This window comes from Macadamia integrifolia, chromosome 5 (genome assembly GCF_013358625.1).
Source record: "Macadamia integrifolia cultivar HAES 741 chromosome 5, SCU_Mint_v3, whole genome shotgun sequence".
Taxonomy (NCBI): domain Eukaryota; kingdom Viridiplantae; phylum Streptophyta; class Magnoliopsida; order Proteales; family Proteaceae; genus Macadamia; species Macadamia integrifolia.
The window spans coordinates 37949409-37973709 of NC_056561.1; the positions used below are offsets into that span (position 1 = coordinate 37949409).

General features: G+C 36.4%; 1 protein-coding gene and 1 pseudogene across 2 annotated transcripts; one reads left to right on the top strand and one right to left on the bottom strand.

The window, feature by feature from the left end:
• The first annotated feature begins 8863 nt into the window (after window positions 1-8863).
• Window positions 8864-13092, top strand: LOC122078441 (short-chain dehydrogenase TIC 32 B, chloroplastic-like). 2 transcript variants are annotated; one of them, XM_042644422.1, is made up of 8 exons: window positions 8864-9082; window positions 9532-9763; window positions 10106-10185; window positions 10698-10851; window positions 11382-11463; window positions 11861-11948; window positions 12424-12470; window positions 12618-13092. In XM_042644422.1, exons 1-8 carry the CDS (start codon window positions 8953-8955, stop codon window positions 12849-12851), a joined length of 1047 nt encoding a protein of 348 aa, XP_042500356.1. In that variant the 5' UTR covers window positions 8864-8952; the 3' UTR covers window positions 12852-13092. The 2 variants fall into 2 exon arrangements, with proteins under 2 accessions (XP_042500356.1, XP_042500357.1); XM_042644423.1 differs by having other exon boundaries at window positions 8867-9082; window positions 11385-11463.
• On the bottom strand, window positions 12890-22591 carry LOC122078442 (annotated as a pseudogene).
• Window positions 22592-24301: the final 1710 nt, after the last annotated feature.

Consider the following 24301-nt stretch of genomic DNA (forward strand, 5'->3'; position numbering starts at 1 on the left):
TATAATAGTTTTTATGACTCTTTAGATGATGATATTTGTGTTATTTTATGGTTGTCCTTGTTAGCAACTCGGCCATGTGGCGGTGATGATGTGACCAGTTTGGGTGATATGGATGAAAATGATAACATGGTAGTGTCCAGTGTCACCGATGAGATAACAGAGCACTTGATATGCATGGAATGGTTTGATACATCCTTAGTATGTGGTGCGGGTTTTAAGGTCAAAACTGATAAAATTGGTCTATTTACGCTCGGGGGTATTTTCGACAGTGAAAATGATATTTTTGGAAGATCGTTTCTTCATAAAAAAATATAAATTGTAATTTATCTAGTCCAGTACATCTGATTTTGTCGCATTCCGATACTGTATGAAGAAGTTACGACATTTGTGGCAATCGATGACAGTTTCGGCATTGAAGATGGATTTTTTAAAGAAAGTTTTCTCCATGTAATAATACGAAAAAAATCCAATATTTCCAACGGTTTGGATTTCATCACGTTTCGATTCCGTATGAGAAAGATGCGTCATTGGAAAAGTCTAGGGGCATTTTGGTCTTTTTACATGGATGAGTCAGATAATTGAGTCTTCTGGAAAGTCATAGAGCGTCTAGTTACGGTTCCAACGCACTTTGTTTCATCTCTATCAGATATCGTATGAAAAAAGTTATAAGTATTTCCGTAAAGCCAGTTTGAAAATTCAAACCGAAAATTCATTACTATGCTCTCGGTGTTGGGTGGATTTTCTGGAATTTATTTTTGAAATTTAAAGAGTTTTTATGTAATTTTGAGATTTTGAAGGTCTTAGTTGATAAGGGGTGTTTAGCACTAGAAATATGAAGGCAGGGGCTTATGTGTATATAAGAGAATTAGATGGATCTTTAATACACTGCTCAGATTGAGCCACGTCGGTCAGATTCAGATCTGACGGTTCATGCAAGAGCTTGCCTTGAAGATGTTTACCTAAGGCTTATCATTGGTAAAGTGTATTAGATATGATGGTGTGACGCCTCACCATATTGAGTCTTGATTGTGTGTAGCGCATGTGCATAGAATCTATAAAGAGATTTTCCATATCTTGATCTGAGCCAATCATATCAGATCGGTTTTGATCTAACGGTCAAGATCGATGGAGCTTTATTAAAGTTAGCCGACAGCATATCGTGAAACTAGCTACACCAGCCAATCGGTGATCGACAACGCGTCTAACAATGTTAGCGCATGCGTCATGATGACGTCATAGAGATTCAAAACCTATGATTTAAATCTATTGTCCGTTGGTATAATCGGGCGGTTCAGATTAAGAGATACTTTTTGATGAGATCTACGGCCAGATCTATGCCTTTGTTGCGCGAGCCGCCGGCGTAGCCTACGCCAACCTTCGAAAATTCTATTTTGAGTATTCTAATTGGTCCAATTTCAAATGACCATATCTCCCTCAACTTAACTCCGATTTTGGTGATTCAAGTTAGAGATTCTTTATCTCTCCGAGCTCTACACACCAGGAGGAAGAAATTAGGTAGAGGGATTGCTGAGGTGGTTGAAAAAATGAGTTGAAACTAGTGGAAGGCTAAGGGTTTGAATGAAAGACTTCCATCCTCTTGCACTTCATCTATAGCCCCCATTAGAGGCTTAGGAAGCTGCTGGAAACTAAGGCAGCAAGCTCTATTGGTTGTTGCCAAGAGAAAGAAAAAGAAAATGGAAGAGTAGAGAAGAAGAGGGAAATAGAGAAGAAAATTTTCCCTCTCTTTGTGTGTGTCTTGAATGCCTCTCAAGAAAGATTTTTTCAAATCTAATTAATGGAGTTTGATGGTTCTTGTTGAAAATACTATTTCCCCATTAAAGTTTTATTTACAAGAAAAACTAGAGGACGAGAAGTAGAGAGAGAGAGAGAGAGGAGTGTGTGTGTGAATGTGAATGCCATTGTTGCTCCATGAAAGTAAAGACAAGGAGAAAAGAAAGAAGAAGAAGAAGAACCTAGAATTTGGGTATTGTGAGTTACTTCAAAAAATCCAAGTGCCAACCAGGGTTGAAGCATTGGCGGCACCGAGACAACGTGGTTATGGTCCGCATCAAGTGGAGATCGACATTATTGCATCTCCAACGGTTACTCATTGCCAAGATAACCTCACTTTTGCTAAATTTCTATTATTATAAATCATTATAGGCAAGATGTTTGATAAAATGCCTAAGTGATAGTTGTGTCTATTTGGGGAAAAATTTACATGTATGAGTGCGTCACTATTGGGCATTGTTATAAGCCCAACTTTTTTTTTTGGTGTTCAGTGGGTGCTGGACACAAGGGTTATATGTTCCTTGGTAGTTACAACTACCTAAACCTATTTACCATGGGTGCGGTCTCTTAGATCATTCTGAGAAAACTAGGGTGAAGACCTAGCCATTGTATGTCATTGGTGGAAACTAGGAATGTGTTCCCTTGGCTGTAGGTGCAGTCATAATTAGTATTGAGTAAATGATGAGCCCGACAGTGGGCATTACTCCTGCATGTAGGCAACTAACCGAAGCACGTTTTTCTTATGTTGTGGAACTTATATGCTCGTATTTGTATTGTGGATTGGAGTGCTTGGCTGCAGAATGGGTATGTACATCTGGTAGAACTGATCATTTGGTGGTGCAGTGTAAATGTGCATACGACTGTGTATGTATATGACAGTGATTACTGTGTGAGGTTTATGAGACAGCTCTGGGCAGTAATACAGGTTATGTGAGTAAGTTCTGTGTAACAGTAAGGATGATCAGTAGTATACATAACAACTCTGGGCAGCATCAGTAGACTATGCTATTGAAGTGCAAATAGTGATTGCCACATTAGGGGTACAACTAAAAAATAAAAAAAATATTTGACACATTAATTCACCCCCTCTCAGTGTCAATCGGGACCCAACAATTTGTTCCACTTATTGCCATTAAGAGTGCATTGGGGCATTCATGAAAGAAAAATAATATTATATAATAACCTAACCACACATGAAACGTACATCTCAATTCTATGTCATGTTCTTATCCAAACGCACAACTAAGGAAGTAGTGAGCAGTGACCCAATAAGCGAGACATAGAAATTGTTGTTTGAAAGTTTTTCTTTACCGTGGTGAAGAGAATCCCACTATTAGAATGTCGTTATTCCGAACAAAACTTGATTGTTGCCTGGATTGCAACCAAGGGAATGGAATCTCAGGGGTAGGGGTGAAAAAATTCACCCAAGTGGGTATTTTTAAACCTGCCTTGGGGATTCCATTCCCCTGGTTGATACCAAGGGGCAATAGTGAGATTTTTTTCCATTATTCCTTTCCTCTATTAATATTACCTAGACACCCCTTGTACTATGGCCAGATTGTTTGGCACTTCAAAAGTTTGAAAAGTTTACTTGAACCATCTTAGCATTTAAGATTTATTACAATTGACCTCTATTCAGTTAGTCATTCATTGTTTAGTGATAATGTCATGGATGGAAAAATCCTAAATGTCCAACCAAACTACCCTTTAAAGGTAGTAAATATATCCTTATACTTGTTAACTAAAGATGCTTTCCCTTTCATCTTTTGTTGAGAATGTTTTCAACCCCTAAACACCAAACCAAAGGCAGAAATATAGGCAAGGGTATTAATCAGTTTGGTTCCAGTGTAAATGATTTGATTTGGTTCGGTATAGGATGTTTGAGGTAAAACTAAAACCGATCCATTTAATCAATGGTAACCATTTATAAAATGTTTTCTTATGTTTTATAAATTTTTATCCAACAATTTTTTTACCTTTGAAGTTTTTAATGAAATGGATGTAAATTTTAACATTGAGTTAATTTTTTATTGTTATATGTTTTTTTAATAGTTGTTTAATGTAAACTTAGTTTTTTTATTGAAACCGATGTAAACTTAACATTAAATGATTTAAACTTATATGTTCATCGGTTTAACGGTTTGTTTAAAACAAATTACCAACAGTTTCAATTTTAAAATTAAAACGAAACCACAGTTTTAATTTTAAAACTAAAATCGAACAATTAATTAAATGGTTTCATGATTTTGGTGTAAATAGCTTAATATGATTTTGATCGATTTCAAATTCACATCTAAGTATAGGCTTGCTTGCTGCACCTCCCTCCCCCCTCTCTCTTCCTCTCTGCTGCTACCATCAGAGACATTAAGTTAGCTTTTAATATGAACAAGAAAGTTACACAAGTGAAGCAAAACCGAAGAAGCAAAGAAGAAGAGAACATGAACAACCTAAAAGCAAAAGCTAATCATGAAATGGAAGAAGAAAACAATAACATAAAAAAGAAAAAAATGCAAAAGCAAATCATCGCCTCTTATCTTTTTGTATGAATCCACCAACTGAGGGAGCTTTTGCTCTGTGATTCCGATCGGAGATTGCAAATCTATTTGAGGTGGCTGCTGTAAATTTTCCTTTCTGATAATAACGTTATGGCCCTAACATTACCATGAGTCTCTTTTAAATTATGTTGAAAATCCATTTTTATCTTTTTTTTTTAAAGACTTTTTTTACCCTTATGTTAAATTAATTTGAGAATAAGACAAAAAATAATCGAAAGAAAATTATATTATTTATTTAAATATTTTGATGACAACAAGATGCACCTTAATTAAGAAAACAATTGACCACGTGAACATTAATGGAAGTATGTGTTTCTTCCTTTATTCAGTTCCTCATATTCCATACCTCCTTTCACCCATTCAAGCTTTGAATTATAAGTTATAAAATTTTAAGTTTTTTTTTTTTTTTTTCTTATGGGTTTTGTCAAAAAAATATAATATAATAATTCTAATTGAGATTTAAAGTTTATGCTGGTAAGGAGGAGGTATGCTACTTACCTTCAATCAAATCTCAAACTACATCATATTGCCTCTCTTTTTTCCCTTTTTATATGTTGGATTGAAGATGAAGACAAACCACCTTTTCTCTAAATCTTACTAGGCATGATTTGGCTTTCTTTTAGTATCTTATTCCTAATGGTGTCTCGAAGGCAATATTTTACTAGAAAACAATGTGTTGAGTTTTCTATTCTCATATTTATCATAGACAGTAAAAGCAGGGTTGATATGAATATTGGGAAGGGAAATTTAGGGTTTATAGACTACGGTTTTGTCAACTTTATTGAACACATGAACTCAAGTGGGAAATTTCAGCGATGGAGGAAGGAGACAGTAGTGTTGTACCAGTTAGGTCCTTAGGGCTTTAGGGTAATATTTAGGGTTTTTTTAGATCTTTCTTTACTCTTTCCCTTTAATGAGGTTGTCGGCAAATTAACAGAAAAAAAATGAACTTTTCATCTTCAGTTTGGTAACTTTCATCTGTCTAGGGTGTTCTTAAGTCTTTCTTTTCTACCTCTTATTGGTGGAGTTGTTGGGAGATTTGAGAGAGGACTATCAACTAGGAGTATTTCAAATGTCAAAGAAAGGAAGAAGAGGAATGACAGCTCGATTGAAATTTGATACAACTTTGCACCCACTGAGGAGATTAATTTGGAGTGTAATTATTATGAGACTATGTTCCTTATTATGTCCTCTTCAACTTTGTTTATTTATTTATTAATATTATTATTTTTTATGGTAGAAATTCTTCCATCTTGTAATCGCTTTGGGTCAGGGCAGGGGTTTTAACAAAAAAAAAAAAAAAAGGGAGTTAAGAGCAAGGGAAAATGGTTGCCAATGCAAGATCGAGAAAAAAAAAGATGAACTTTGTATAGATAAAAGGTTGGGTCTACATTAAATGCATTTATTGTATGTCTTAAATTCATGAAACTTTAGAGACGATAGACCTAAAATCACAATTATTCAATAAAGAAGATGGCATGTTGGCACATGTAAAGACAAAGGTATTAGAAATTAAATGAAAAGAAAGCACACACAAAACAATTGATTTTACGTGAATCACCGCAGATGGGTTAGGTCCACAATTGAGTGATAAATTAGAGCTTTCTGTTGTTTTGATGAAGAAATTATAAAATCCACTGACACACCTCCTTATGAGATCACTCTCTATTTATTGTGTTGAGATGCATATGAGATGCATACAATTTAGAGAAACCCTATTCCCTGAAAGGGATATTGTTGCTTGAACTGAGGTCAGACTCCATTTCACCAATATCAAAAGGAATAAGGTCACTTCGAAGGAAGAAAGTGATACACCAATAAGGTGAAATCATATCATTTATTACAGTCGAAAATGTATGTGATGTGGCATGGCATGGGCCATTCGAGAGTGGTGTGGTAAAGACCATGCAAATCCACCGCAATAGTGGAATAATATTCACCCTCAATATTTGATTGTGGGTCACTGATGCAGTGAGTGCGCATCATATCCAAAAATGAGGGGAGGAAGTTAGTCCTATATCAATTGTGTAATGTACAACTGTTAGGCTTATGACCTTGGAAATTGCCTCTCCACCATTAAATTTGCTTTAGTGCATCACACTACTTACTCATAGTAATTATATTGAAAAATGAGATGTTGGGGATCCATCTGGTTTCTATATATCAACCCATTTGTGGTAGATGAGTAGGCTATGATGTGATCAATAGGGTGAGACAATATCTCAGACTTAATCCACCTAAAAAGACAATGAGATAATAACCCATGATTTTCACTAATTTAACATCTTTGCAAATGTCAAATCTTTTCGACGACAAAAAGAAACCTCTTTTACTTAAATTCGCAAATAAATGATCGACACACGAGCACCTTAATCAACAATTTACTTAATCATCAAGAACCCTAATCTCTTTTTGCTTAAATCATGACAAATTTGCCAAAGTAATGGAGATGCCGATCCCATCCATCCATCTTAGTCGCATTTTTCTTTTTCTCTTCCTATCAAATTTGGTGGGTATTGCATGAGAAAGCATATAGGAAGGAGCTTATTAGTGAGTAAGGGGAATGAACTAAAAGCTTAGACATGTGAAACCTTAGAGAAATGCTTCATAACCGTTGGGCAAGTGCTATAAGTGGTGTGTGCCATGAGGGAGACCAAAAGGTCCCTTATGTTACACCCAATCGTTGAAAAGTCAACATCAATTTGCCCTTTTTAAGTGCTATTGGTCCTTCAAACATCCAACATGGGCCATTATTCTCCGGCCCCACTAAAGAAAAGGACGCAAAACAAAGAAGCGTGAGAGGCACGGCCGCAAGTCACAACAAAATTAATTCCTGTCGCTTTGTTTTCTCGCCATTTCTCTTCTCACGTTATATAAATATAATATAGTATTTCTCATGTCCACAGACCAATCATTTGAACGCTGTGCACGTGTGAATGATCCACTTGTTAATCATAATAACAATGCTGTGGGAATAGGCATAAGGGGAATCTTTCACACCGTACCATTAGGAGCCTGCATCCTCTCATGGACGATCTCCTACAAAAATTTTACACCATACTCATAGTTGTCTTTTTTATTTTATTACTGAGTTCACTGAAAGTAGTGAAGAGTTTTAAACACCCTGTGTGAGTGATTTAAGGTCAAACTTAGGACGTTCGAGTTTACAGTTTGTACGAAGTTCATTGCTCACCAACTGTGCTACCTCATTGAATTTACAAATTAGTTGTCTACTTAATCGTTAATATAGTGAAAACTACATAGGCACACATTATCGAATTACCCAAGTAACTCTAAAAAAAAATATCTCCAAGTGTTTCAACCCTCGACACCCACCCCCCAACCCCCAACCCCCCGCTAGTTTGTAAAAGAACTAGTAAAGAAAATAATATTCTAACCAAAAAAAAAAATGCAAGATTGGCTGATTCCGAAGGTCTGAGGCCCCAAAAAATCAACCCATAAACGCAAAACAACCAAATATAAGACATCTCACCCATAATAGACTGAACCACAGAGAGCAGGAAAGAGGGGGACCATGTTACCAAAAAAGAAAAAAAAAAAAAGACCGAAGATGCTTTCCTTGTACTCAAAAGGTCACACCAGGCCATGCAATAAGTCTTCATTTAAATCGAATGCACCATTTTGCATCCAATTTCTACTTCTAAGCCATATTTCTTAGGCAGGAAGCTATTGGAATATACCCTCAAACATCTATCTATACCATAAGATCATCATAAAATAAAGAGAATTTTTGCAAAGAGCTTGAGTTAAAAATCCGAGATTTTAGCTTGAGCCCTTAATTAACTGCTAAGATATCACACACCCTCTAGATTTTGGGATGTTAGGGAGGTAGTCCAAAATGGCTTCTTATTTCGATGTATCATTCCATAAATTTTTGTCCTAAAATATCTTTCGACATACATAGGCGAGGATGAAAAAAAATCTCTCGATAAAACTCATTTTTGAAATCTAGCCTTTAAATGGAGGGTGCCCAACTCTTTATATACCTTCACATTTGTCTATTCACAATCAATGTGAGATTACTGCTTTCGCATAAAACCCCAACAAAACCATCTTGAATTGCCTTCTTTGTCTTAAAAAATCTAGAGGGTGGGTGATATCAATGGCTAAAATACAATTTGAGGACCTTTGACTTTCCATCCACAACTAAACACACCATGGAGGATCCAACGGATGCAAAAACTCAAGGGCATGAGAAACAGACCTAATCGTACAGACCATGCAAGAGTGCACAATTGGTGTGTCTAGGCATCATTTACACAATCAATTTCTTATGATTCTTTGACATATGAATTTCTCGCGAGATGATACAGTAGGGGAAAAATAGAAAAGTTGCCAATTAAGCAAATTGTGGCCCCCACAGATATAAGTTCCAAAGAAATTGTGGTAGCTCAGGGAAAAAAAGTAGAAAAAATAGGGGAAAGAAAGGAAGGATATACAGATGGTAAAGATGAGTACATATCTACTGTTTGATTCTCTCCTTTGCCTATATATTTGGATTTACGTTTTTTTGGGGAGTTACAAATTCTATCAGTGCCAGAGTCTGCTTTAGAAGAACCTCTGTTGCTTTCTTTGGTTGGTAAGGATGAAGGAAGCTCTGAGATACTTAGCAGGTGTTGCAGGTCCAAGTGGCTTTGGATCAAACTCAACTGCTGAACAAGTTACTGAAGATTCTCCTTGTTTAATCCCTCCTCAGTTAACAGCAATAATCACTGGTTAGTCACACCTAATCTCTTTCTTCTCTTTTACCTCTAGAGAGAGAGAGAGAGAGAGAGAGTATTGGATTAGTTTAATTACAATCTTTGCTTGGTGCATAGAGATGGGTTTTTTAGATTTAATACAATCTTTAAAGGGTCTGAAAGGATCTTTTTTCTCTCATTAATGGGTCTGAAGGAATTGTTTTTTCCATTAATGAGAGATTTGATGAGGGTGGTTTATAATATGTATTTCCTCCTATAATTCTAAATAAACAAATCATTATCTTTTGTTGATTCCTTCTTTTTGGCAGTGTCAGGCTATTAGAATTCCTTCTTTCTTAATTCTCTCTAAGAACATCTGTGAAAAGGCTCCAAAAAAAGAAAGAGGTTTATGGGCTTGTGAAGTACAGAACTATAGATTTGTTTGGATATTAATATTCTGATTTGATCTTGTTATTGCTGTGAAGGGGGGACATCTGGGATTGGAGCTGAAACAGCAAGGGTGTTAGCAAAGAGAGGGGTAAGGCTTATAATTCCAGCAAGAGATGTAAAGAAAGCAGCTGAAATGAAGGAGAGAGTGCAAAAGGAGAGCCCACAAGCTGAGATAATCTTGTTGGAGATGGATCTCAGCTCATTAGCTTCTATCAAGAGATTCTGCTCTGAGTTCTTCTCCCTTGGATTACCACTTAATATACTCATGTGAGTTGTTACTGTCATTTTTCTTCTTCTTCTTTTTTCTTGAGAGGGAAGAAAAAAGGAGATCCCACATGCTGAGATAATCTTGCTGTAGATGGATCTCAGCTCATTAGTTTCACCTAAAAATTCGAACTGTTACGGAAAAGTAATAGTCCTTAAACGTCAAGCTCATATGGTTTTTTTTTTTCGTATCTAACCTCCCTACCTGGATACATGTTTGCTACTATTTCATCTAAAAACTTGAAATATTATACAAAGACAGCATAGATTTTAGAAAGAAAAAGCAAGCTTGAATAAGAATCTTATCTCTTTTTTTTTTTCTTTTTCTTTTTCCATCTTTGACAGAAACAATGCAGGGAAGTTTTCTCAGAAATTGGAGTTTTCTGAAGACAAAGTAGAGATGACTTTTGCTACAAATTACTTAGGTGAGCAATAAAAGTATTAAGTTCTCACCATTAATTATCTGGTTAATTAACTTTATAAAAATGAAAAGGGAGGGGGGTGGGTGGTAATGATGTGGGCCCAATATTAATGACTTGTTCCATCACAGATGTTGGTTAATCTTGGGCCATGGCATGGGATGATGGGAGGGACCCATATCAAGATCCAACAGATGCTGACCTATGAAGCTGATCATCTCTTATTGGACCGACCAGACCAGACCCAGACCTTAGTGGTCGACCTTTTTATGATTTGGTGGCCCACAATGCATGCATAAGCTGATAGGCCACACGTGAATAATCCTTAGAATAATTTTTGAGAAGAAAGGAAAGGAAGTGCTTTAGTTTGGATAGAACTTCCTTTTTTCTCGGCGGGATTGGCGGGGGAAAATTTCACTTCAAAAGAATCTAGAAATTAATTAATTAATTAATGAGATTATTTATTTATTTATTTATTTATTTTTTATAATTCTGTGAAAAATAAAACGTTGTTGCAGGGCATTACTTTTTAACAGAGATGTTATTAGAGAAAATGATTGAAACAGCAAATCAAACCGGAATTGAAGGGAGGATTATCAACGTCTCATCCGTAATTCACAATTGGGTCAAAAGAGACGGTTTCCGTTTCGGTCTTATGTTCAATCCCCTCAGGTTTCTCTCTCTCTCTCTCTCTCTCTCTAAAGCTGTAAGATTGGAATAGATCCAGTTCTATTACGACCCTTTTGCATTTGGTCCAGTCCGCTTTTAGTTAGGCTGAATCGGTTTCAATCTGGTACAAAGCTGAACCGTGAATTTAAAATTTGGTTTCGATCTGGCTCAATTTCAGGTTGTTATCGGGTTTTATCGGAACAATTTTTTATTCTAAGAGCTCAAACCAAAACTGAACCAATAGGTGTTCGGTTCGATTCGTTTTTTTAGTATTAGGTTCGATTGGTCTAACCGTTTCAGGCTGGAATTTAACACCCCCTGGCACCCGACATCAGATACTGTTGAACAAAAGTACTTTTAAGAAACAGACAAACGTAATCCAATTTTAGGTTATTTCCAAAAGAAGATGCCATGTGGCATATATCCAATTTGTACAAGTACTGTTGGTCCGGTGATTGTGCCAAGACCTTGGTTAAAAAAAATTTACTGTGAGAGTGAGAAGACTTATTTACTGTTTGACGTGGTGGGTGTAGCAGCTATAACGGGACTCGTGCATACGCTCAGACCAAGCTGGCTAATATCTTGCACGTCAAGGAAATCTCAAGGCAGCTCAAGGTGAATTTTGGTTTTTAGCTTCTCTTTCCCAGGTCCCAATCAAGGTTTTAAAACTCAGTTTTTGGATTGGGCTCGGTCTTGATAGATACTAATCTCGATTACCATGGATTGGGATCAATCTTGATCGATACCAATCTAGATTATCCCTCGACGATCAGTGGATTGGTATTGGATAGGTCAAGACTCAGGATCGATGTTGATCGATACTGATCCAATTCACATGGTTTCAACGATAGTGATCCAATGTTGAAACCATGGGTCCCATGCATGTTTAGCAGAATCATAAAAATGAAAAATTAAAAGAGAAAGAAATGGAATTAAATTTCAAGAGGAACAAAATGATCAAAATGGTTTAAAAAGAGGTAACAAAATGTGTTTTTTTGTTGGATGGAGACAGGCAAGGAATGCAAGAGTGACAATCAACGCTGTCCACCCTGGGATTGTGAAGACTGGAATTATCAGGGAGCATAAGAGCTTCATCACAGGCACGATACACCAACCTCTGATTATTCTTTCTTTTTTTTTAAGATTTAGGGAGAATGTTTCCTGTCTGGTAATATAGATTATGCCAATAGGAAACACCCAATGAGTGCTCTTGAAATGGAATCATTTCTAGGCCAGGAGGTCATTTTAGGGTAGGGAGGGTAGGGAGAGAGAGAGAGAGAACCATGGGAGCGTTAACATAAGTTATACTCCTGAACAAGAATCATTTCCACTCATATTATTTATAGAGTTAATGACCCATCTCAACCACATCAGCAGAGGATAGGTGAATGTATTCCACCAGTGTGTTTGCTTTTATTTATTTATTTATTTATTTTATGAATTACCTGTAAATGAAAGACTCATTTGGCTATTCAACTGATCTGAACTCAGATTTTCACTTTTCAACTTCATTATTCAAATTCCAACCGACCGATAAGCAAGGCATAACATGTTTTGCTAATGTTTTCTCTCCAGATTCATTTTTTTTCCTTGTGTCAAAGTTGCTAAAGACAACATCTCAGGTTTGTTCCTATTCACAATCCTGCTCCCACCGCCCCACCACCACCACCCCCCCCCCCAAAAAAAAAAAAAAAAAAAAGGTTTCCTCCTAATCGTTCTGCAACTATGATCCTAATCTGAAATCTAGTTTCTCATTCTATTTATCTCAGGGTGCATCAACCACATGCTATGTAGCTTTAAACCAACAAATTAATGGGGTAAGTGGGAAATACTTTGCCGACTGTAATGAGATGAACTGTTCAAGTCTGACAAACGACGAATCTTTGGGACGAAAGCTTTGGAAGCAAACCAATGCACTGATCCGTAGACGATTATGGCAACCCACAAGCGAAAATGTTAATCTGCAGATGTGTATTCCGGTCATGTACAGACCTCTTCAATGAGAGCCAGTAAATATAAGGGAAAGTGATCATCATAGATGTGAATATCAACCTAGGTAGTATATATAATCTTCAATAGCAGGAATTTTTATCACAGTATCACTTGTAATATAATTTATCCTAGCTAGCAACATTGCTTGAATATATTTGTATCAGAACAGGCAATATTAAGTCCTTGTTCTAACAATGTAAAATACAAAAATGGTAATGGAAAATGCTGGGCAGTGAACACCCATTAACTGGATCTAACATACTAATCCTTTAAAATATGAACAGCTCAAACATGTTTCGAACCTCATTGATAAAAGCATCAGAAGATTTTTCCAAGACTTGAAAGATGTATAAGCAAATCCAGCAGCAACCATGACCAAGTGTTGCTATTTTCTTGTCCAAGATGATGCTTTTCACCTGAGATGTTAGCTGAGTCGCATTTATGTGATTCAAGCTCCTCGAATCTGCTTCACTCATATTTGATTTCTTTTTAACTCAGGTCAACCCAAAGTAGTGATTACAAGGTGGACTACTTAAAATACTGCCATGGCCATGGTTTATCTGTAGTGGCTAGCTAATGCTAAGGCTAAGGCATGGGAAGCATTTCAAAAGGGGTGACAATGAAGCCTCCAGAACACTTTTTCATTGCTTTACCTGCCATACAAAATAGTTGTCTCAGGACATAATCTCATGCATGCCTTGACCTCCTGCAGTCTAAATGCTATAACTATTCAATTTTGATACATTAGTTACACTATAAGAACTAAGAAGTGTAGCCATGAATTGTTCATTATTGTTGTTTTTCACACATTGAAAAATATGTTTCTTTTTATAGAAAAAGTGGTTCCTGTGTAGGCCTGTCAAATGGCTGAGCTAGTTAGGTTCGATTATTTTAACCATATAAACCATAGATATCAAGGATGATCCCTGTATGAGAAAGGGAGTGGGCTGAGTCCCTGTGGCTTGCAAGTTGCAACCATTGCTTTTAGCAATCATATTAGAAGCCTTCTGTTTTGAATTTCAATGCAGTGTATGACCACAAGCATGGATAATAAAAAAACATAGAAGCATAGATCGAAATCTTGGTTGAAACTACCAAGATTTTGCAAAACATTTTGGTTTCAACGAAGATCGAAACAAAACTGGGTGCGACTCAATAGAAATGCAGGGTTTCAGCTGAAATTTCAGCATTTCGGCAGAAATTTTGATTTCGAGTCAGTTTCAGTACTATTTAAATGAATCAAAATTTTGTTTCGTGTGGTTTTGCCTGTTAGAAAAGAGGGGGGGGGGGGATCCAAAAAAAAAACTCAGGTTTGGTGGTTTTGACTAAATCGTGTACATTTCTTGATGAAACAAAGTGTTGTGGACTACTACAACACATCTACAACGACGATTTTCCACATTTGAGCAAGATTTATGTAAAATTCAGATTTAGAGGTATTCCTTTTTTCCCCCAAAAAGGTTTTGAGCTTTCCCGGAACTTTATGTAAGTATTACATAGAGTTCAAGGAACGGTTTTGTAGAGATGTTTTAACCTTGGTAGTACACTTGCACTTGGCTACTTGTAACACTTTGACATTGCATAATTTTAAAAAGTTTTTTTTCTTTCCAAATGCATACTTTTGTTGTTTTCATTGAATTTTGTGAGCTCTAACACTAAATTACGGGTAGAATAGACTAGACTTGAGAGAAGAATATATAGCAGGGTATGGCATACACTATCAACCTATGGTTTTTATTTGAGAGAATATATAGCAGGGTACGACATACACTATCAACCTAGGGTACAAAACCAAACTACGATTTCAGATGTGTTTTTTTTTATAATCTACAGGTTCCAATATATTTAGAAATGCTTAATTAGGATTTCCTAAATTTTCAAGCCAAAATATGGCCATTTGACCAATTAAAATGGCAAAACAAAATGTTCAGTCGAAACCTGAAATACTTTGATTTCGACTTAAACCGAAATCTCGAACCTTGCATAGAATGGCTAATTGGCCAATGCTTGAAGGATGATCAAAGCTAATGCAATACAAAAACCAGAACCTACCAATGAACCAGTACGGACATCTAAATGGCATTAAACATCAAATGTACATTCAACTCATGCCTAAGATCTTTTGGTGATCCTAGCTGTGATAGTCAACACCTTTGGCCAATCCTACCACTTCAGTAACATTCTAATAAACCAAGCTAAGTCATCCAGTAGCAGCACCGGTTGGATGTGTCAAGTTAATTGATCCTTTCAGGAGGAATACAATGGTAGATATCCTAACCTGACATGTTTGCTACAAGTAAAGCTCAGAGTTCATAAATGCACTGATGATATACCAGAAGTGAAAAGGACTACTTATGAAGATTATGGTGCCTCTGAAATGATCCCATAGTGCCAGATATGAATCAAGAGACTCTTATTTAGGTCTCATCTGCATGGGATATTTTCACGATGTTGCCAAACAATGTTTATTCCTCTCAAAACTAAGTTAAATATTCTGCAGGATCATTATTAGACCACTTCAATTAGTTCTACGTGCAGATCAGATTGTTGATATTAGAGGGGAAGGGGGCAAGGAAAATCAAAATTGAATAGCCAAAGGGTTACCATGAGACGAGTAGACCGACAAATAGATGATGTGGATGCAGGAGAGCGGACCTTTGATTTTCCAACTCGCCCATGATTAAATTTTATAGGAAATCTACAAGTTTCTCCAGATTGGTTCTGAAGGTCATTTTCCTTTTCTGGAGAATCACTTCCACTATCAATCGAAATTGACGAAGCTGGATAAGATCTAGAGATTATCGATGAGTCTGCAAGAGAAGTCACTTGAGGAAGAATACCTGTTAATTGAAGACCAAAAAGTTTAGTAGATTACAAACGAATTTGAAGATGTAGTTTAGCACATTTCCTTTCACATGTTAAAATCATTGAATAAAACTAGATTCAAGAGTAGATGCAGCTCTGAGAGAGAAACAGATAAAAACAGATCAGTTGTTTCTCTTTAAAATGCATTTCATTCACATTCTTTGTTTTTCAGTTGATGCATTGAGCACATTAAGTGCATGTTGTACTTGGTATCCATATACGAACAAGCAATCTAAGTATGAACATAAAGGATAGCAGTTTCTACTTCAACAGAAAAGACATGTCTATGAGGATTAGAGATGGATCCAAGGGCCATACTGTGCAATCATAAAGTGTTTACAGGATATATAGGTAGTAGTACCTATTGATGCAGCTGCATGAAACTTTTCTCTCATAAATGTCAGAAACTTGAACAAGTCATCAGTTTGGTTCAATTCTTTGATCAACTCCTTGATACCATCCAAGTAAGGGTTGCAATCCAACAGTGAGGAATAATTAGAACACAGAAACACAAAATGTTAAAATGCATGTCACCGAATGCTTTAACAACAAAATTTGCATGACAACCAAAAGGAATTGGGTAATCTACTACTTACACGTATAGACATCATTTGCATGCCTAACAGTGAAAGAGTTCCTCATTTGGATTTTTGAAGTTAATTTCACTGAATATAAACTTGACCCCTAAATGGAAAAACTTTGTTAATGAGATGATCATAACCTCAAAATAAAACCAAAAACAGTTATATAATTAATATTTCACTGGTTACCATGACCTCCCTCGATCTGAAAGCCAAGAGCCCTTTTATACCATGATATGGCTTCTTCTATGTCTTTGTTTCCAATCTCCTTATTAACTTTTTCTTCAAATGTTGCCAAAGCTTCAACATGAATCATTGAAAGGAAAATTAGGGGAAAAAACAAAGAACATTAGCACAAATCAAGAAACTGAATAAAATTTCCCTGCACACATGGTTGAAAACTAAATGAAAACAACCCTATGAAAACTGGGTATAATAAGATATTTAACACAATCCAAATCAAGGATGCAAACATAAATGTGTTGGTGAGCAAAAACATTAGAGAAAACCAAGCATATTAGCCCGGAAAGTGACATTTAGCATGCATTTCTCCTAATTCTACCACAAAGGAAGGTCAAGTTCCACTTAGACAAGATGTAATTCATTAGAATCAAACCCCCCCCCCCCCCCAAAAAAAAAAAAAAAAAAAATCGCCAATACATACACACATGTATGAATTATTCAGAACGAAATTTGTCAACCTGGGGTGGGGGGAGAAATGAGGCAAAAGCAAATTAGCAAGCCAAAAACGACATGGGAAGAAAGAAAGAAAAAAACCAATGGAAAGATAGAGCAAATTGCAAATATCCTACCAAAAGAAGATCATACCAATAATTTTTTTTGCAAAAAATCTTATAAATGAAACTTAAATTTGCAGTGAATATATAACTGTATAAGAACAGCACTTTAAGAAAGAACTATGATTTTTTACACTTTGATTGTACAAAGTATTTCGACACTAACAATGAGTGATAATTATGAAAAGAAAACAAATAATATGATAATATTTCTATAACATGAAAGTTGAAATCAACAAGTCTTGTGGCATAGCCAAATAGAAGTGTTAGGTCAGGCAGTGGAGCCTCCCACTAAAACGTGTCATACAGATAATATCTTTGTCTATGGTGAATTGAATTATTAATGACCAAGAAAAGTCACCAGTGTTTCACCTTCTATTTTCCCTCAATTGTTTGTTGACCTTTCTAGTTTTCTGTGGTTGTTCAGAAGAGGAGGGACACAGGGGTTTATATTTTAAACATGTAAAGAATATTTCAAATAATTCTTTGAGGACTTCTGAAAAATGCTTTCAGGTTTAAGTGATGAATTTTCAAGGACTATGTCTCTTGGTTTGCAATAGGTCAGAGTAAGAAACAGTGCCCTGCAATTCTGTCGGGTATTCTTGAAATATTCTATTGTTGGGTTTGGAGGTGAGTTTGGGAAATGGAGCAGTCTGAGATGGGCAAGGCAGATTAATTATATCGGTTTGAACTAAGATGGTTCTTTGTTTTGAAGTTGGTCTGTGGAAATGAAGAAATAATAACAGTTTAGCCTTAGGATCATGATAGTATGTTCTTTTGTTGCTCCCTTAATCATTATCCTACAAAGGGTCAATTGGTGGTGATATCCATATTTAAATTTGGAGGTAGTTATAAGCAGCAAGAAAGCCCATCCACTAAATTTGGAGGTAGTTTGAAGCAACAGTTTAGCTTTAGGATCAGGATAGCAGACTCTCTCTCTCTCTCTCTCTCTCTCTCTCTCTCTCTCTCTCTCTCTCTCTCTCTCTCTCTCTCTCTCTCTCAACCATGTTGTGTTACTATTTTTTACTTCTCCCTTCCCCTCCAGTAGTCTTACTACATTTTCTAATATATTGTATAAGAATACTTACATATATAATTTGTATGGTTACAGCGATACATATATAATTTGTATAGTTTCAGCGATATAATGAACTTTATAATTTTATGGAACAGATCAACTTGAGTTGACCGATTGTTGATCTCCCCAGTCCACTGGTCAGGTTAACCAACAGGTATCTAGATTTAAGGGCACCCATGACAACATTTGTAAAGACTACAAAGAACAAGATACTAATGAAGTACCAGACAAGCAACTAGGGAAATCAGCAGACCGCAATGCACTGTAGGTTTAATATCACCTTCCTTGGCCAGATCATCCTCTATCCCCTTGGCTGATCCTGGCATCCAATGGAATGAGGAGTTCAAAGAGAACGGAAATTCAACAAGTTCTATAAGTTAGTGCTTCTTATTTTCCATTCCGCCCCCCCCCCCCCTCTTTCTGTGGCTTATATGGTCCCATAAAGATATAAACATGCCATTAATAGAACTTACAATAGCCCAGACTACAGTTATACACAAATCATCAGGCAAGCGCATGAAGTAGAAGCTAAATATAATTCTAGGCAAGCCCACGTAATTTCAAAAGCACTTTCTCTCTATCACTATGACGTTAGGTAAGCAAAACTGGCAAAGAATAGATAAGAAAGTTGACTAGTTTATACAACTACTTGAGTAATTTTTTTAAAAAGAATCCTTCAGATGCATAAACAATAGTCATTTTTCAAGCTGCAAAATGAATAGCTTCCATATAGAGTCACTCTCCTGGCAATATATTGTGCAGGGCGAAACTAAAAAAATTAAGGAAAAAACATTTATGATCTCAATGAGTGGACAAGATAACAAAATTTCCACTACTCCAGTAAATGATCCTTGTTTTTCCTCACAAGGTTAACTAATAGTTCAGACTTAATTTTTAGTTTAGATGAAGCATGACAATAAGGTTCCCTGATAGATATGAATAATGAGATGAGACAATGCTTAGATTGGATAATTTGAATTAAAAGCTACTTACGAATTTAAATTGTTAGTACATAAGATTTCTAATATTGAGTAAAGGCAATCAAACAGAAGAGAAAAGCTACCAAGGGATTGTTGAGAAACTATTCCTGCATATTCAGCCTTCTTCGCCCGTTGATCTTGGAAATTTTCTGTACACTCTTCTCTTCTAGCTTTTGCAGCCAAAATGGAATCATTTATACTCTTACACTTGACTTCCATATGGTTCTTCACTATATATGCAATAGAAATATGTCAGTGCATTTTACTCAAAATATTGAAATTTCATAGGCTCGTCAATTAATGTTGCAAAGGTCATTGCACTCATTCACAGACTAGGGTGGAAAGATTACATATACAAATATAAACAGAAAATAGATACAGTGAATAAACAGTGTAAAGATCAGTGATCCTTAGGCTGTGTTTGGTTGCTTTCCCCTCATGATATGGGAATTGAAAATCAAGAGAAAAAATGAGAAATGTGGTCAGAGAGGGTGGGGGGGGTGGGGGTGGGAGAGAGAGAGGTTTGCTTTTGGGAAAGATTAACCCTGGTTTGTGTCTCAATTGCTATATGGAAAAAGGCAGGGAAAAGAAAATTTTAGAGAAAGATGACCATACTTGGCTTCTCCCCTCTCTGACAAGGTGGGGAAGAAATAACTACAATGCTTGGAGGACCAAACAACAATGATGAATTTTGTCATGTTTTTTTCATGATTTTCTCAATGCAACCAAAAATTAGTCAAGGCAATTTTTTTTTTTCTAAAAGCAATCAAGCGCAACCTTATTATGAAGTCATTAACCAAAGAGTAGACAACAATTTAATTGAAAAGAGTGCAATTAATATGGAAATATGTCATTAAAGAATTAAATACAATGTACTATATCATAGGTCCCTGAAAATGGCAACGCCTATTTCATCTGGAACATTTTGGTGGGTCATCACTTTAGTAGTTTAGTGTCAAACTACCCACATATCAAATGAACTAACATTTTTAACCAGAGCAACATTTCATCGTTGCTAAATCTACAACTATTTAATCATCTGAACACAGGGAAAAAAAAAAGGAATTCAAGTAATTCTGTCAGACTTAATGATGTGTGCAAATTGTCTAATAGATTACACTGAAATAAATTAGTAACGGACTTTCGACATACATGCTTTCTAAGAGATTTACATTTTTATTCTCCAAAAAAACTTGGGAGTCCTTAGAGATACCACTTTGTCACTCAATCCCAGTTTGTTTAGTCCATTCCAAAAGCTCTGTATTCAACTGAATGTGCATTGGCATCTGTCTATTGTAGTAAAACTCCCAGATGAGCACAAAATTAATTCACACTGATCAATAGACTCTTAACCAAACAAGATACAGTTCGAATGCCTATATGTGACTGCTCTAACTCCTGACAACGCCGCAGAGGCTACCAAGTAACTTCTTCCATAAAGCAGTTCCTAACTAATAATGAGCAGTTGCTGACATCATCTACTAATTAGCACATGAAATGTGTCAATAGCTATTGTCTTTTATGTCTTCTAATGTAGTGATCCATATTATTATTATTGCGCTTGAATATGTCTGGGTCGGATTTTGGGTCCATCACATGTACAAGGGTAAAATTGTAATCATGTGGGGATTAGGGTTTTCTATAAATTGTCTCTGTGTGGAAAACCTTAGGAACAAGCAAGGGAGATCACTTTGTGAGGTGGAGAGTGGTGTAGAGAGTTTTTTGGCTAACTCAAAAATCTCTGGTTCTCTTGGGTGGATGTAGGCAATTATGCCGAACCAAGTTAAATTCTTCATGTTGTGTCTGATTGCTTGCTTGGTTTATTCCTAGTGGTTGCGCATTCATCCCCAATAATAGCCATTTGAAATTCCTGACAGTGAACAGCATGGGTGGGTTGAGTTTGGATCAAGGACCAGCCCATGCCCAGCCCTAAGAGATGAAGAGCCAACCAGGAAACAGACTGAGATAGAGGTGTTCAATCAAATTTTAACCCAAGTTCAATTCAGCAGGCCACTAACTAAATTGGTGATTCTAAGTTTTTATCAGCAACACTATGAAATGACCTCATCTTATGACCTAAAATTAAGAGAAATTGCAAAAGAAATCCTTGCATAGAGAAGTTTTCAGACTGCCAAACAAAAGCACGATATCCTGCGCAAAAAGATTCCAGCACAACCAAAATAAAGTTAGAATTTTATGGACAAGTTAAGGATAGGTTGAACCAAATCTAATCTGCAACCCAATTCAAAGACCTTATAATTCTTCAAACACCATCTCTACAAGGTGCACATTTGTGAAGAGTTAACACGATATACTGTTCCAAAACCATTACAGGGCATACCTGCAAGAGTTTTTACCAAATCATCCTCTAATAGCGTTAGTTGAGATATAAGCTTGTGCAGTTTTACTGAAAAGGAATTAAAAGAAAATAAATGGGAAATTAATAAAAGCATTCCAGCACCAACATAATAAAATTTATACATAGACTGGCACACAGATAATCTCAGTATCAATCACATGAAATGGTAAACTTATTTCTTCTCAAAGTTTCAAACAAAGAAAACCAGAGTGAAAATCCAAATAAGAAAAAGAAGCAGAAATAGATCATATCACCGTATCCCAAAGGGAGCTCAACGCTTTTAGTAAATAGTATATAGCATATACAACTATTTTAAATCATTGATCAGGGATAGCGTCTTTGGCACTTATGGTACACCAGATAATATTTTAGCTTCCTCATTAACCGATTGATTTCTGTAAAGAAAGCTCCTTCAGCCGAGGCAAAATCCTACCACAAAGAGGCACACTTCAAGTAGAGAATAAGTTCTGTTCCATTTAGGATTCTTCTAGATTAAAGAGTTTATGCCTACACGATGATTTCTACATCTCAAAAGGAACAATCGAACTAAATCCCACCAGAACCAACATCTAAAAACCTAGTTTGGCTTTACAAATCTAATATCTCCTAATGCCACAAAATTTTAAAAATTAAGGGAATAGAAACAAAAACGAAACTCAAAACATCAAAATTCGGAAACAATGGGAATTCAAGAATATGAAAGATGAGCAACCCAGCACCGAAATTCCGAATGCAGCAGTCTTAGAACCATTAGAACCATAATTGCTAGTACAAAATTTACCTTGATTTCCGGATGTCTCTTCTGCCTTGAGTTTGACGGACTGAAGAGAATTTGGGAAGGAATCAGAAATAGATTTCAACTGCTGGATTCGAAGCTCAATCTCTCGCTGGCAGTTGAGCCACATCTCCTTCATATTCTGCCAAATTGAGCCCTCTGATCTTCTCTCCATCCGTCCAAGGAAAGTAGGAAACTCGAGTCGGGGATTCGGGACTTGGGAAAACACGGTTAAGAAAAGTTGCAGAGATGAAGAAGAAGAAGAAGAAGAAGAAGAAGAGAATAGCATCCGACTAACGGCTCCAGCGTCTTACAGAATCCCATGTTCAAATCACCAAAAAAGTTGCTTGTCAGAGACAAGAAAACCTATAAATTTAATTTCCTTTATTACCCCTACATTTGGAAAAAGGCGGGAAGATTGAGATGATAGTGTCGAATGACCATTTCTGCCCCTAATCAGAAGTGCGTTGTGGGGCATAAATGGGAATGGCGACAACCGCATGACCGTTGCCTGTGTTTAGTATGATTCATTGGAATACATTACAGTCACCCATGTAGCCGTTAACAATAGTTTTCAAAAGGGAAAATTACATCCCTCCCCTGTTGTTTGCTGGAATTACATGTGGGTCTAAAGGTTTGAGTGATTTGCGCCCCACTCTCTTATAGTTTAAAAATTTCTTACAATTAGATTCAATCCATTAGTTACTGTTAGTGGGTGAGTTCACCATTTTAATACCAAAATTGCCCTTTTAAAAAAGTGAAGTTACTGGTACACCCTTTACTTAAAACCAAACCTTTCACTTAAAATCAACAAAAGAGGAAAACCCAAATTCATCCCTTTGTTCATCTTCAACCTTCGACTGCAATAGCCGTTAGGTCAGAGAGGGATTGCATCCCTAGAAGTATCTTCTTTTTTAACAAAACCATGTTTCAAATCATTAAGGACTTGTAATTGAAGATCTGAATGATCCAATCGCTTATCCAACCTGGAGTATTCGTCTCAACCATGGACTGTTGGCAATTTTTGATCAATTAGACCAGATCACCATACAAACACCCAGTTGGAGCATCCATTAAGACATTGGTTTTAGCTCCAAACTGAATACAATAGGAAGGAGAAGAAAGCGGTTGCAATTAATTTATTCCTTTCAAATTAAACCTTCTCCTCTACACCATAGATTAGGGATGTGAAAAACTAAACAAAAATTACACAATGCACAACTCAGCTATGATGAATGAGAACATCTGCTATCGTATTTCTTGCCTTCTCACACAATATCTCCGGATTGTTTCCATCTGTAAGCTTGTGAATGACAACTTTCACGGTTCCCGAATTCAATGTGGTCTCCATCCCAGCAGCCATAAGATTGCCAGTTCCCAAAAGCGTAATTGGTACAACTGGTACTCCAGTTTTGAACAAAGAAGTATTTACGCTCAATCCTGCCATGGATATGACCTCAACCATGGAATTTCTAGTAAGTTTGGGGTTGTCTGGTCTTTGACTGAGAGTATTTAAGGCCCAAACCCTAGATTCAACCTCCAAACACAGATATCAGAGAAGTAGGGATAGGTTTCGGTTGAGTGTCCACTTAAAAGCTATCCCTGACTTGAATTAGTCTGAATCTGAGCCTTGCCGGAGTTGTATAGCTTCTTCTCCACCTGAGATTGGTTGCAGAGAGGTGATTTGCAACACCTCCACCTTCTCCACGGTTCTCTTTTAGAACTCTCTCTCTCTCTCTCTAAAGGGTATTAAAGTGTTTTGATATATAAAAGGGTATAATGGTCCTCTCAAATTAAGACCATCTCTACTAAAGGGGTAATAAAGTCTTTTATTATATAAAAATAATAGTATACTCACACCATCAATGTTAGGGTGGGGGTGTAAATCGCTTAAACCCTTTGACTCACATGTAATTTTAGCAAACTATAATGGAGGGGGACGTAATTTTTTCTTTTCAAAATTACAAATCCATCGTGGTTTTTTTCATAATTAACCACTAAAGTCAACCTTTAACTTAGGCACTGT